The sequence below is a fragment of the Hylobates moloch genome, unplaced genomic scaffold (genome assembly GCF_009828535.3).
Source record: "Hylobates moloch isolate HMO894 unplaced genomic scaffold, HMol_V3 SCAFFOLD_10, whole genome shotgun sequence".
Lineage (NCBI taxonomy): Eukaryota > Metazoa > Chordata > Mammalia > Primates > Hylobatidae > Hylobates > Hylobates moloch.
In genome coordinates, this window is record NW_026652285.1 from 52,745,711 (window position 1) to 52,761,159 (window position 15,449).

Genomic DNA, 15,449 nt, shown 5'->3' on the forward strand with positions numbered 1-15,449 from the left:
AGGATAGCACAGAAGGAAAACAAATTGTTGATGACCAGCAACTTGAGCCAGTAGAGGTTGGGTTTTGTGTCACACATTTTCATTTCCAGGTAATGCTGGACTGCCAAGTACAATTGTCTGACAAAAAGTTAGAATGGGGGTGTCAAAGTTTGGAAGACAATTGTGGGTCAAAGGTGGATAAAGATGGGTGAGGCCAGAGAGGAGCAAAGGAGCAAAGGGAGAAAAAGCCAAGAAGGACATACAACTGCTGCATTCAGAGAGCCAAAGAAAGGCTGGCCATCGTGATGATTTCAGTGTTCTTGAAGCAGGTGGAGGATATGCTGTCTATGACTGCAGATACGTCAGAAAAAGAAAACTGAGAAATGCTCAGTCACGTGTGAGTGGTCCTCAGTTTTATGAGAATGGTGGGCCTGCAGTCCAGATGATCAGGACTAAGGAATAAGTGTGTGTGTATAGAGGAGGGGCTTGTTGAAGTGGAGGCAGCAGATTTACTTCAGTGTTTGAAGAAGTTTGGATGTGCGAAGACAGGGACGGCATACATACATACACACACACACAACAAGGCAGTAGCTGAAAAGGGCAAAAGAAGGGTATTGTAGTTAAATTTAACAAACATCAAGTGCCAGTTTTGTGCAAGACACTGTGTAGGGGGCAGTGGAGGACACAAAAAGTGATTAAAATATGGTGGGATTTCTGTTCCCCTGAAAAAGTACTGCCTCAAGTTCTTGTGACTTTAGATGGGCAGTTCATCTTAAACAAAATGTTGGTATTAAGCATGGAATGACGAAATCAGTGACGAAACAACTGAAGATGAGGGAGAGTTGGAGAGTTGAAGGAGCAGTGAAAAAGAATGGAAGAAAACATGATGTGTAGGTGGAGATGCTGGCCTTTGAAAGGAAAAGGACCCTTCTCTAAGATGAGCATAAAGGAAGAAGAGACAAATGTTGTTTTAGAACTGCTCTGAGATAGAATAGAACCAAACAAGGACCTCAGGAAGCCTTACTGTGAATGTCATGTATAACTATGATTTCTGCCTTTGAAAAGTTCTGGTCCAATGGAACGATGAGTTGGTGCTTATTTTTTATCCTGTAGGAGAAAAAGAATAAAAGTGACACACCTGGATCATTAAAGGTATTGGGTTTTGGCTGAGGGCTTTTTTTTTTTTTTTTCCTTTTGAGACAGGGTTTCACTCTGTCACACAGGCTGGGATGCAGTAGCACAATCATGGCTCACTGCAGCCATGACCTCCCTGGCTCAGGTGATCCTCCCACCTCAGCCTCCTGAGTAGCTGGGACTGCAGGTGTGTGCCACCATGCCCAGCTAATTTTTGTATTTTTAGTAGACACAGGACTTCGCCCTGTTGACCAGGCTGGTCTCAAACTCCTGGGCTCAAGTGATCTGACTGCCTCAGCTTCCCAAAGTGTTGGGATCACAGGCGTGGGCCACTGCACCAGGCTGTGTGTGTGTGTGTGTGTGTGTGTGTGTGTGTCTAATGTAATAGATACATTTTTAAAACTATCAAGATAATGTGTGAATATTTCAGGGTCTGCAATTAGCTGGGATTTGTGAGATGTAGACTCATCGAGCTTAGAGTCTAAGAACGGAGGTAAGAAACACGAGCATGCAGGATCTTAATAAATGCCTGCTCATTGACCTCTGATCTGAGGTAGAAAGTGGCTGTGTGTCCAAACCATACACATGGAGTATTAGGGGAATTCAGAGGAGAAAGAATTGGAGCTATTTCTGTTTTTGAAATATTTGCCATGTATTTACTTCAAGTCCCTATTTTGTTTTCTTCATAGACATTATTTTCTGCACTGTTAAGAAATATAATTGTGTGTGCATACTTTTTGATCCCCACTGAATAACAGTATGTAAAGAATTATGAACATGATTTTGGCCACTTAAATGAAGAGAATCACCTTGTCTCAAAACTACCCAGTTAAGAAAAGCTTCAGCAGGACTTGGAGCGTGGGTGGGGCTTGGTTGGTGGAGTATCTGGATGTGGCTCCTATTTTCCATTTTCTGCTTGTAAACTTGCTTTTCAAAGTGTTCATACTTTATTCTATTGACTATATTTTAAGTGCATGTAGCCAGAACATAGGTGCAAGTCAGTAAGAGAAAAGAGCGAATTAATACTGTACTTGGACTTTTGTAGTCAAACATAGGAAGACATGTAGGAGTGGAAGAAAATAAACCTAATTTGGAGAGGAGAAAAAAAGGTCCACTTTTTTTCTCTGAGGTATTAATAAAAGCATTTCAAGATTTTTCTTGGTGGAATGATCGATATATCTCTCTCTCTCTCTCTCTCTCTCTCTCTTTCTCTGTCCCTGCCTCTAGATATTTTGTGAAATTTTGCTTGGAAAGAAAATTATAGAAGGGACTATTTGGCTATCATAGGTTAGGCCCGGAATGTGATTTCTTTAAAGGCAAAAACTAAAATTCAGTCACTACAAAATTTAACCTGAGAATTACTCAGAATTACTTGTTGTCATACAATATTGTTAAGCAGGATTTGAGTTGAAGGGATTCCTATTGAGGAATATATTTAATGTCCTTCCTTCACCACCAACTCCTCCTCTACCCCACTTCCCACTCAGAAGAGGCAACAAGGCTTGCCCACCGCGGTTCCTGTAACAGTTTGATGCACCCTCGGCTGAGGTCAAGCACACCCATTCCAGCCTCTTGAGGGCTTTCTCTGTGTGTTGCCAGTGTGCTGGTAAAAATGACTTTAAACTCTTGTCAGCGCAGTTACTGGTGCATGCATCACAGTCCCACTCAAATAAACCTGTCACAACACAGAGTCAGCCGCTAGAGAAGAGTACAAGGGCAGGCCTCTAGCTTTTCATTCGAGCATCACTAAACGTGCACAGAGTGCCCAATTATTTCAGCATTATTGAGCAAGCCTACAGGAGGACCCAAGCCTTGCTACATTAGATTTTCTTTAGTAATTTGCTCAAGTACCGCTGAGGACACTTAAAGGGCTTAAAACGGTGGCTGCAACCAGTTTCCTTTTCTGGGTTGTTAATTCAGGTTTTCTCTTTCAAATTAACTCTCCCTGCATGCTGTGCAGTGGTTCTGGGAGAACTGTTTAACACTAATTTTCTCAATTTTCAGCTTTTTTTGTTCAACATAACTGCTTTAGCAGTTACGTATATGTTTTGATTAGAAATGTATGATAGTGAGGCCTTAATTTTTTGAGATTAAAAAAAGCCTTTTATGAGGTTTGTTAAAGAAATATGTTTGAATATCAACTATTGAAAATTATTTATATAATTTCACCACTTAAATTATTTATATTGCATGTGCAAAACCTCCAAGTATAAGAAAGGTAGCATTTATTGACTATATAGCTCCTTTGCTCCTTCCCCCTTTCAAAAATATATATATATTAATGATAAATCTTGAGTAGGTGTTGGCATTTTTTTTTTTTTTTTGAGATGGAGTCTTGCTCTGTTGCCCAGGTTGAAGTGCAGTGGCACGATCTTGGCTCACTGCAAGCTGCAACTTCTGGGTTGACGCCATTCTCCTACCTCAGCCTCCCGAGTAGCTGGGACTACAGGCGCCCGCCACCACGCCCTGCTAATTTTTTTCTATTTTTAGTAGAGATGGGATTTCACCACATTAGCCAGGATAGTCTCAATCTCCTGACCTCGTGATCCGCCTGCCTCAGCCTCCCAAAGTGCTGGGATTACAGGAGTCAGCCACCGCACCCAGCTGGTGTTGGCTTTTTTACTGCCTGTTTGTGCCTCCTTTCTGTTTCTGTTGGGGCAGGGGTTGGATATAGGGGGCAAATTCAATATCTGTGTTTAATTTTTCACAGCAGCAACAACTCCAGGCCCAGCATTTATCACATGGACATGGTCTCCCCGTACCTCTGACTCCACACCCTTCAGGGCTCCAGCCCCCTGCCATTCCACCCATCGGTAGCAGTGCCGGGCTTCTGGCCCTCTCCAGTGCTCTAGGAGGTCAGTCCCATCTTCCAATTAAAGATGAGAAGAAGCACCATGACAATGATCACCAAAGAGGTGAGTAACTCTCTTGGGATGCCAATCTGAGATGACCTACCTGCTGCTGAGGGTAGGTTCTGGATGCTGTTGTTTATTCTCTCTGAATTTAGTTTTACCAGTTACTAAACAAAGGATTTCCACTGGAAGGTAAATTAATTACTGCAAGTAGTCAGTTGCCAAATGATATTCTAGTGGTTGGCAAGAGCTAACGTACTCCCTAGAGGCAGAGGGGCCTGTTTCTGATTATTGCCTTTGATTTCTTGCTACCTTCTATGTTCCCCAGGTCTAAATCAGTAATGAAATCCCATGATGCTCTGTTTGAAGTAGCATGTTGCGTTAATAGTTAATTTTGACTGAATTTATTTTGGGGAATGTCTTGCTGATAAATGCTCACTTGATATTTGACCAAATCAATTATTATTTATAAACAAATGAGCCTATATAGAGCAGTAAAAATCTCACAGGTAAGAAAACAATTTCAGTAGTCTTAGTAATTAAGAAGGTACAGACCAAATTAATGAAATCTGTTAGTTTAACTATCTCTCTCACCCAGTCTGTTTAGAAGCATGAAATTAACTAATTTCTTCCTATAAGACCAACATAATTGTTTATGCAATTAATTGATTTAAAGGCCAGTTGTGCTCCTTCTAGGTTGATTTCCTTCCTCCACTAAGGTAGATGATGGTGCAGAAGCATTTTGATGTGACTGTTGTTTTTCTGTGGTGCTTACTGATAATTTTTATTAGTTAATGACAGAAATGCAAATGAAAAAGTGTCTCCTAGCATTCCTTTCTGAGAATTTACTTAGCACAAGGATGGTTCATTGGCTTGAAGGGTGTGGTTCATAATTAAAAGCTCATATCCCGGTTTCAGCATCCTTACTATGAATTATAATATTAGGTCAGTGATTTTTATCACATATGCATAAATGTCCATCTCTGATATTAGAAACACTATAATTTGTCTTCCAGTTATCTTAATGCTATGGTACGGAGTTGATGCATGATTGTAAATACTTTGAAAAAGTCTATAAGGAGCACTGATAATAAGAATGTCCAGCTTTGGTTCTTCTGAAATTGTGTCAAAGGTAGATTGGTACTTTATGAATTTGGTTGTGCAGTATTAATAATTAACTTTTTACAGCACAGTTGACATTTGTATAATTTATTATTTAGCATAGATCAAGTTTGATAAATCAGTATGATTTTATGTAAACTAACTAGTACTTTTCTTTTCTTCTTCCCACCACTTTATCTGCTTGTGTTGCTGCTGTTTTGCATATAGACAGAGACTCCATCAAGGTAGGACTCAAAATTTACAGACTAAGGAATGGCTTAAAAGGGCTGTAAATGATTTGAATGAATCTAGTAAAGAATTCTTTGAGATTTAGAGAATGATTTCATTGGTTAGTAGTGTTTAACTGCATTTTTAAAATTACTTTCAGGTGTGTGGTTGATTTTTTTTGTTTTTTTAAAGGTCCCATTTCTCTGTCAGAATCAGATTTGTTGACCCAGGTTGAATTGCAAGATCTGGCTTGCGTTGCTCATTTTATTACTTGCCATGTGAAAAAAAAATAACTGCTTTTCTTCACTTAGGCTTTGGCTGTAAGATAACAATAAAATGAATTAAATAAATTGGTTTGTAAAGAAATACATATTAGTTTCATGTTTGAGGAAACAGCTCCAACCTACAAAACTCTTTATCAAAATATTTGTTTAAGTGAATGGTGAATTTTTTTTTTTTTTTTACCACTAGAAATAATTTTCTCTTTTAAGTGAATTTTTTTCACCGACTTTTCTTTTAAATTAACATTTTGGTATCTGGTATAACAAGTTAATTCTCTTTAGGTTTTGCATCTGTCTTATCTGCCTTTTGTATCTCTTTATAGACAAGTTGTAGGGAAAGAGGAAAAGTATTTAGGGTGTAATGATTTGGATATGCTTCTATACCTCCAGAATGAGATGTGCTAAGGATACCTGAATTTATTTAGTAAGCAAACAAGAAAAATAGACTGCCATGGCAGGAAATGAGTAAAGCATGAAAATTGATGTGATCACTTATGAACCAGACACAATATAAATACACCATTGTAGGCCGGGCGCGGTGGCTCATGCCTGTAATCCCAGCATATTGGGAGGCTGAGGCAGGCGGATCGTGAGGTCAAGAGATCGAGACCATCCTGGCCAACATGGTGAAACCCCGTCTCTATTAAAAATACAAAAATTAGCTGGGCATAGTGGCTTGCACCTGTAGTCCTAGCTATTTGGAGTCTGAGGCAGGAGAATCACTTGAATCTGGGAGGGAGAGGTTGCAGTGAGCCAAGATCATGCCACTGCACTCCACCCTGGCAACAGAGTGAGACTCCGTCTCAAAAATAAATAAATACATACATACATACACCACTGTATTATGCATAATTGTATTACACATGCGATTGTGTTACTTATTGGTTAGAAGGAAAGGACAGTTCTCAACCATTGGCCGAAGTACAAATGCTGTCTATTTCTTTATGTTTTACAACAGTTGAATGTTTTGGAGTATAGGTAGCTATATCTTGCAGTTTTTAATGGAGCTATGTATATGAATACTAAAATTTTCTCCCAAAACCACTGTGCTAGCACTTAGAATGCCTTTTTACTCCTTGTCATTTTACAATTAAAAGGAATTTTTTTTTCAGAGCCCTTAAGTAATGGAAAATAAAACTTGAGCCTGTCTGTTTTACCCTTCAAGAATCTTTGTAATTTGAAAGGGCATCGGCACTCCCATGTAAATGTCAACATTTACAATTAGAACTGAACACATTGAATTATTTAATTATGCATTTGCAGTTGTGTATTTTGTTGTATCATATGCGTATCGGTACTTAGATTAAAAAAGCATTCTTAATCGAAGTGTATTAAGTGTTTTTCACACATGTGTACTTAGGAAGTAGTAAGTAAATGCAGTGACTAGGATTAACTGATACCAGCCTTTGAAAGCCTGTCTAGTTATTCTGAGGTCATAATATAAACATTCCCTGCCTTCTTATTATAAATATATACCTTTAGGCAGTCCAGTGAACTAAACAAAAGCCTCTACTCACAGAAGACTGTGAAAATATTTATACTTCAGTGTACACTTTTGTGTCAATTACATTTTCTTATTCCCTCATGCAAGAGTAAGGGTGTGTTTGAAATCATCTATAATCATTCAGGGTGAGCCTGGAAATGAGTATCTGTATAGCTAGAAGCCAGGGAAAAACAAGAAAGGCTGATGATTTTTGCCTTGATTTATTATGGGATGGCATCTATAAATAGATGTTTTGGTTGGGTATCATTCTCAAATTTGAAGTTGTATTATGTCAGGTCTGGGGCTGTCCTGTAGTTCTACAAGGTGAGATAGTTTGCTTGTTTTTCTGAATGTGTTCTGTGATGCTCAGAGAAGCAGTTTTAGTTGCTTGTTCCATCGATCGTCCTCCCATAAGTGGTTCCTGGTTAAGAGGGGCTTTTTATGATTGTCTGCTGTGTGACTCTAGATGGTTTTTATCAGCCAGAGCGTGCCAGTTGCCTGCAGCTGGAGTCGAGCTTGTATGAAATAATTTATTTATGCAAGATAATGCTTCTTAACATTTAACAGGTAATGAACGTGACATAAATTTCCTTCTTGCTTTTAATTTTTCCCTTTCCTCTTCTAATGTGCAAACAGGCAGCTCTGGTACTCTAAATAATAAGTAATTTTTGGCCATCTGTCAAAAGGAAATTTCAATACAAATTTAAATTAATGGTGCCTGAAATTTTTTATAGCTCCTCTAAAAGCCTCTAATGTGCAGAAAATTCTGAATCTGCTGGTAGTAATTAGTGTTGCATGTAATGAGGATGTGGGCAATCATATACAGCCCCAGTGGAACATTTTGATATGGTAGCAAAATTTTGATTTATACAAGGTTGTAGATGGGTTTAATTGTGAGAGACACTTTAAAATGTTTTCTTGATGTTACAGATTGTTAAACAGGGCAGATTTCAGAATAGCTTATAAACTATAAATTTAAACTTACTGTAAAGATTTAAGTAATTAAGGTACTTTACCTTTAGATGCCAAGTAAAATGAAAGAAATTCACTTGTTAACATGTTGGACCTTTTTTTCCTTTGTCTTTCTCTTCTGGGAAGTTCTGTGGCCACCAAATCGCACGCTGTTGGCTTTATTGATCTTTTTCTATAGCTCCTGCAGCCAAGTTCATTCCTAAGCCTGTTATTTGCAGACCTGTATCTGAAGTTTTTCAACAAAGGTGGAGAATGTAAATATGGATCTAAAGGAGAAAGCACTATAGGAGCCCAAGAATCAATTTCCTTGATGATGAGAAACTAGACCAGTGTGTGTTGTAGGGCTGTTGAAGTCAGGAGCCGTGGCACCTGCAGCCTTCCTTGCTTGTCACTTGGCTGTCCAGTGACTCCATGTGCCCAACAGTAAGTCCCACATTTGAGGCCTGAAAATGACAAGAAACATAGACTGTGATCCACTCTCACCCTAAATGGTAGAGCAGAAAGCCCAAATTTATCTCTCCAAAAGGAATCCAATGTAGGCTAAGGGGGAGTGTTCTCACCATCTTATGTAGTATCGAGAACCATTTCTCTCATCCCTAGAGAAGGCATAAGTGACACTAAGGAAATGTTTTCTGAGGTGATGAAATCTTCCATTGCCCACCCCCTCTCATTGAGGGCTGAGGGGTAAAAGTGATGGGCTCTAAAATGGTGTCAGAGGGGACATTGCCGCGTGCTGCCAGGAGCTTCCCACTTGTTGGAGATTCCAGTTCATTAAGAGGAGTCAGCTGCCCTGAGTCATTAGGCTCTTCATAGCACTCTCCAGTTCTTTTCTGAGTAACTGAAATGAGGGTAATGATTCAGAGCTGTGAAGGCCAAAATTGCCTAAAACTTGGTAAGAATCTGAGGTTCAGAAATTGTCTTATTTCCCACTCCGTCCCAAATGTGTACATAATTCCAATATCAGATAGCAAAAAATAGGCACCAAAATCAAGACCAGCTTAAATACAAGTAGCAAAATTCACTATCACCAAATGCTGATTAGCTCCGTGGCCTCAACCAAGTTGCTATTATTGTGCATTCTTTATTACTTTCTAAGTCCTTTTTATGTATCTGCCTGGTTCTCCTGTGTTTTATCCTGAGTGCAATAACCTTCTCAAGTCACATCTATGAAGGATTTGCCTTTTTTATCTGTAAAATATAGCAGAAGTACTTTTTCTCCTCTGTGCCTGTGCTTACCCAGTACAAACATTTTTTCCCTCTGAGTGGTGTTGTTTTTATTTTTGTTATTTCATTGGAATGTCTTCAAGCCCAGAGTGCTGGATGCATCATCAAAGAGTATGATCATTTTTAGTGACTTCTGCAGTGCCAAATTGATCTCCTAAAACTCTGTACTAATTTAAAATGCCAAATGCAGTGTTTGAATATGTTTCCACACAATCCGCCAATATGGAACTTTATAGTTTTTGTAATTTTTGTTGGCATAATGAGTATGGATGGTGCACTTTATTTTTTTAATTTACATATAATTATTTTTTAGCTAAATGCTTTTCTCTGGGTATATACACTGCTTTTTTTCCTGTGCAAATTCCTTGATTTTGTTTAAAGGTTTTTATAATGATTCATTCATTATTTGTGTTTAAGGCAATGCCTTTTTATTCTGCCGCATCTATATTTTGGGGCATAGATGACTAAAACATCATACCTTGCTTTTTTCTATCCCCCATTTGTTCTGTTGACAATAAAGGTTTATCAGCGGAAAATTAGAATGAGGTTTTTATGTTCAAATGGAAGGGCATGATTCAGGCCAAGAAAGCACTTTTGCCTCATTAATTGGGTGTTACCGGTGAATGTGGGTTTTTAGCCTGAATTAACAGAATGATTACTTCATACACCCCTTTAAGTAGGAGTGTTACTGTTTGGGAGATAACTTGGTGGGATAAATTTGTATTACTTGAGACTTTAGAAGTACATATTGTAAAAAGGCAAAGGCATAAAATAATAGAAAGCTAGATTAAAAAGGGGGAAATCAATGAAATCCACAAAACACTAAAGAGTGTTTAAGCAAACAAAACAGTCATGGACTTTTGGTATCTTCTATTTTCCCCTCAGTAATCAGCAATCTGAGAAGAGAAGTTGTCTAATTAAGGGCTGTAACACTTCAGCATATCCACTGTAACCTAGGGAAAAATAAAGTGGGTCCACAGTGTCCACTGAGTCCTACTGATCTCCTCTGAGCAGCCCCCAGTGCATGTATAGCTCATAGGTTAGATTTTGCCGGTGAAGGTAGGTGTTACGCTTACCCTTATTTCATACATGAGGAAAGGTTTAGAAGTGTGAAGACCTGTCAAAGGTCACATAGCCAGTGCCACCCTCAAAGGAAAGCTCTTTGGGTAACCCAGTTTCATTCTAAGTTATTAAAAATCTGAAACATACTACAAAGTACAAAGAACCCCTCATAGACCCAGCAACTAGGTACAAGAGCTATCAATATGTAGCCATATTTCTATCTATACTTTTTCTTTGCTGAAGTATTTGTACGCTCATTTTGCTCCTGTATACTTTAGTATGCAAAATGAACACATTATCTAAATAGTGGGCTCTTGTTTTTAGATAACCATAATGCCTTTAATCACTTAGTAAAATAATTCTTTGGTATCTTCTAATACCCAGCTTATAATCAAACTTCTTTGATTATTTCAAATAATTGGTTTACTTGAAATGAGATTCGAATAGGATTCATTTTATTTTGTTGTGATCTCTGTTAGGTCTCTTTAAATCTTTCTTATTAAAAAAATTTTTGTTTTAGGTCTCTTTAAATCTTTCTTATTAAAAAAATTTTTGTTTTTTGCCACTCCCTAACTCATAATTTCCTTCTCAAACTAATCTTCGATTTGTCCTCTTACACATTTCCACAAAGCAGATTAAGACTCTTCCCCTCAAGAAGCTAAAAATTTAGGGGAAGAGAACTTTACTTAGTTAGGGCATGGGGAATCAGGGATACCACCTAATAAGGAAATAGAAGTACTTAATATATTTTTAAAATCATATTTTAAAATATGTTTTAAAAAGCCTATCTTGAGCAATACTTATTTGGACAGTGGATTTGTATTTCAAATACATCATAGCCTGTGTTTCACGGTTAAAGAATAGAAATAGAACTCTACCTTTTTATGGTCAGCATACATTTCTAGATGTCTTACTCCCTTGATTATTGGTAAAATCCATTTCATTATTCATCACCAATGTATACAGACAAACCTAGATTTCATTCTCCTGTCCCATTCTCCCATCACAAGGAGAATGCTTTTCCTGGTGTAATTCACCATGAAGTATTCTTGACACCACAAGGAAGCACAGTGAAACATTTAGAATATGAGCCATTCTGTAGGAAGGCTATGCCAGGTTCTGCAACAATCCTCTCTACCACTAGGTAAGCTGAGTATCAATGGACAAGTCACTTAACCTCCATGGATCTCAAGGCTGTAACTCAAGGCATTCTTCCAAGTATTTGGAATGTAGCTATTTTCTTATGTGTTATTTAGTCCTGTCCTAGAAACAAATTTTGGAATAAAAATCTTATACCATAGGTTACGTTTCAGCAATAAAGTTGGCCATACCATTAGCCCAGTAAACATAGTGGTTAGAAGTGAGGAAATCATTTGGGGGGTTGGGTGGCAGGGTGATAAAGTATGCCTTTCAAGCATTTAATGTTATAACTCTTTCAATTTCCCAAAATAAGATGGTAATTTGAAATTAAGTGTTTTAGCATTGCTATTGCTTTTTAATTATTTGTTTACAATACTTTTAGGTATTTATTTCTACCATGTATTTTACTATTTACAGTTATCAAGGAACAATTAAGGAGTTGTGTTCTATGAATCTATGATGCAGTAATTTGTTCAGTATTAATTGATACCTGCCTCTAGGCATGTAAACTGTGTGAAATGTAACAGGTGTCCTAATTCTAGAAAAATGTGTGGTAATTGTTTGTTTGTCAAACAGATGAATAAGTATCTTTAGGGCATAGCTGGTCCTCAGGTGGTGAGCATAAATGGATTAATGATGTGACTCTGGGAGACATGCTTGTTTTGCAGCACCCTCCTCCGCCGATTGCTGAAGCAGAACAAATATTAATTAACAGGGGCGGGCTGGTTGGCAGGTTGGCTTTCTCCAGCTGATTTGGCAAAATGGTTTAATCCTTTCCCACCATAAACCAACCCTTTTAGTTATTAGACAGACATTTTCATACTGATGTTTAGTTAATTTCTAATTTTCTTAATTAGGATGCATTTCATCTCTTGGCAAACATATTATAACGTTTATAGTTAACATTTTTAAAAATTTAGAGGGGCCTAAGATTGAAGTGTTAATAGTTGACACTTTAACATTTGTTTCTCAAAATGTAGATAATTCTTCCAATGGAATTATTCCAAAGAATCGTTCACCATCTTTTTTTGTATTCTTACAGTAACACTAACCCCACTCTGGAAAAATTATAAAATCACTCATGGGGTAGTTTAATACTCTTCTTCTTCTTTCTTGAATTATTTCTGCCACACTTTCCTCTGTCCAACTTACGTATTTTGTTCTGTGGTGATTTGAAGTAGCTCAGCTATCTTCTGGGTTAAAAGACTTTCTACACGTGGGACCCACCACTTTAATAAGGGCTGTAATTTTGGACTTAGAGAGTCATATCTGATTACTACCATGGCAACTGCCTTGTGAAAGGGTTGAAGAGAATTCAGGCTTCATGAAAGAGTAATAGAAAGGAAGTTTGCTGAGGGGCTGAGTAGTACTTTCTGAAAGAGTTTTTGATGCTTTTAAATAAGGTGGCTGTTAAATGAAGATAATACAGTTATTTCAAAACTCAGTAATGCTGCTTAGACTTGGCAAATCAAAACTTGAAATGTTAGTGTTGAATACTTAGTTATTTTTCTTTGAATCTAAATATTGAATAAAATGAGTCACATTGCTTTATCAGATTATTCATTATTTAGAACCAATCCAATTATTTTTGTATGTAATAAATTTTACTGCTTTAAAAACATTTTAAGCTGAGAGTACTAATATTGTAACTTAAGAAATTCCCGCTCATTTGTGATAGTTGCAGTTGGTGGTTAAGTACCCTCCTCCTCCCAACCCCTGGGTTCAGTTTTGCCTCTAGTTTTCCTTCACTAGAAACTGGAGAACAACACACACATACATGTAATCCGCTCACGTGCAGTCCACCTTTCTTCCCTCATACTGTTTAATATTCCATCGCCTCTGCAACCACGAAATGTTCATGAAAAGCTTACACTTTCCCTCCCCTTTTACAGAAATGCAGGCAGTGAGGTGGAAGTTAAAATGTCTGAAGTATTCTTGTTTTAAGTGAACTTTCTAAGATAACGGTGATAAGGGTGAGCATGAGGAATTCTTTTTCATGGAAATGGACTCATTATTTAATTGTATCATATCCTGAAGGATTCTTGAATCTTCTTTTTTAAATTGCTATTTTTCAAGTTGCTGACTTCAAATTTGAGAAGAGAAGAGGGCTGGGGGAGGGGAGGTAAATAAGTTAGTGATGCCACCCAGTGAGAGAAGCCAGTAGACTTATATAATAAGATCTCCTTGTTATTTATTGCTCCTTATGGTCATTTTAATTATTCTGGAGAATTTTGAGAATTCTATTCACTTATCTTTTTTGAAACTTCTGTTTTCGTGAGCGACATTTGGCCTTTTGAACAACAAAATAAAATTGGAAATGCTAATGTTTTGAGCCAACTAAAGGAGGAAAATAAAAATGTCACCATGGTAACAAAGCTGCTTTCTAGATGGTTTCCTAAGATAATGCCTGAACTAGAAGCAGATGTCTGATTTGAGAATCTTGCCTCCTTCAATGTAAACAAATAACTTCTGGGCAGGTGTTGGAAATAATATGGAAATCCTATTAAGGGGCCCCGGGTTCCTGTCAGTCAGGAAGCCCGTGCCACAAAAGGGCTGGTTGTCGCATAAAGGAGCAGAGTAAATTCTCATTAGGCTTGAGCTTTTCCCAGGAAATGATTGTCTCCGTGTGTTCTTTCTCCTGTGAATCTGAATGTTTCTATTGATCTATTCACTGGCTTTATTTTTCTCCTCTTCATTCCAGATCCTTCCTCGCCCCCACAAGCTTGTGTTCTCCCCCTCACCCACCCCTTCCCTTTAGATTAACACTTGATCTGTGCTACTGCTCTGAGAGTCGTGACATTTGTGATTTTAACCTCCCAACCTGGGTGGGGGTGGGGCTGGGGGTGGAGAAAGGGGAAAGTTAGCCTTGTTCCCTCAGCCTTTTTCACAAAGACTCTGGCTGATTGGAATTCGCACAGCTAGTGGCAACGGCAATCATGAAGACCATTCTGTGTACATTTACTTGAAGTTATATTTTTATGAATTAAGCAGAAACTAAAAGCTTGAAGAGACAGCTTTTTAGGAACTTTTAAAGACATACATAGTTGTCTGGTAAGCCTCTAAGGCTGCCCTGTCCAATATGGTGTAGCCACTAGTCACGTGAAGCTATGTAAAGTTAAAATGAAATAGAATTTTAAAATCCATTTTCCCAGTTATATTAGCCACATACCGAGTCCTTAGTAGCCACACGTGGCTGTAGAAACTGCCAAAACGGCAGAGATACAGAACCTTCCCACTGCTGCAGAGAGTTCTATTGGATGATGCTGCGTCTCTGACAGACTCTGATGAGGCTTCCTGGTTCTGACGTTCCTTCTGGCTAAAAGTGACTCCTGATACTCAAAAGCAAGGTTCCCCTGGTTTCATAGAAAACAAGGCATGTATGTATTCGGGTTTGGGTGGTTGATATGGTTAGCTGCACTAATATAGTAGTGATCTTTAAATGGTTGTAGATTTTTTTTTTTTTTGTCACGGAACTGGTTGAGCAATATAAACATGGGTCTTCCCAAAATGGACCCCTAAGAGATGCAATTTAATGTTTCTAGATAGAAAGTTGTGGCAATTTTGGGGAGGAGGGAGGAGTACTTGAAAGCTATGTGTAAGGGTGCTCTTTATAATACTCAGAAGGTTAAATGTGGATAAACACAAAACAAGGCTTCAGAAAAGCCACACTATTATTATGCAGCGTTTCTCGGACTGTAGTCCCCGAGATGCACTTCATAAAGCCAATAAAGCGCGCACTGGTGGTCTCCCGTTGCCCTAGCAACGGGCCATGGGGCACAGTGTATGTGAAATGCATGAACATCTGTGAATTAATCTTTTTTAGTTTGTTCTTTTCTTGGCACTGATTGGACCACTCGGGCTTGTGCCTGTGACACTGCGTGCAGAGGGGTAATCTGGAGCAGTCCCCAGGGCCTTGCCCTAAAGTGGATAGCGGAATGGAAAGTGAAGGGAGATTTATCCCGGCAGTGCATTCAGCAGTGCAGGGATTTAGCC

The 15,449-nt window shown here is 38.3% G+C and overlaps 1 protein-coding gene across 13 annotated transcripts in view; it reads left to right on the plus strand.

Annotated features, from left to right (window-relative positions):
* The window catches only part of LOC116475182 (transducin-like enhancer protein 4), a 150,113-nt gene that overhangs the window by 76,619 nt on the left and 58,045 nt on the right, over window positions 1–15,449 (plus strand). For 8 of the 13 annotated variants that reach the window (XM_058445014.1, XM_058445013.1, XM_058445012.1 and 5 more), the window contains 2 exons: window positions 3,824–4,028; window positions 5,295–5,311. In XM_058445014.1, the coding sequence (XP_058300997.1) occupies window positions 3,824–4,028; window positions 5,295–5,311 (222 nt within the window). The remainder of the gene's footprint in view (window positions 1–3,823; window positions 4,029–5,294; window positions 5,312–15,449) is intronic. The other 5 variants (XM_058445015.1, XM_032164364.2, XM_032164360.2 and 2 more) reach the window with 1 other exon arrangement.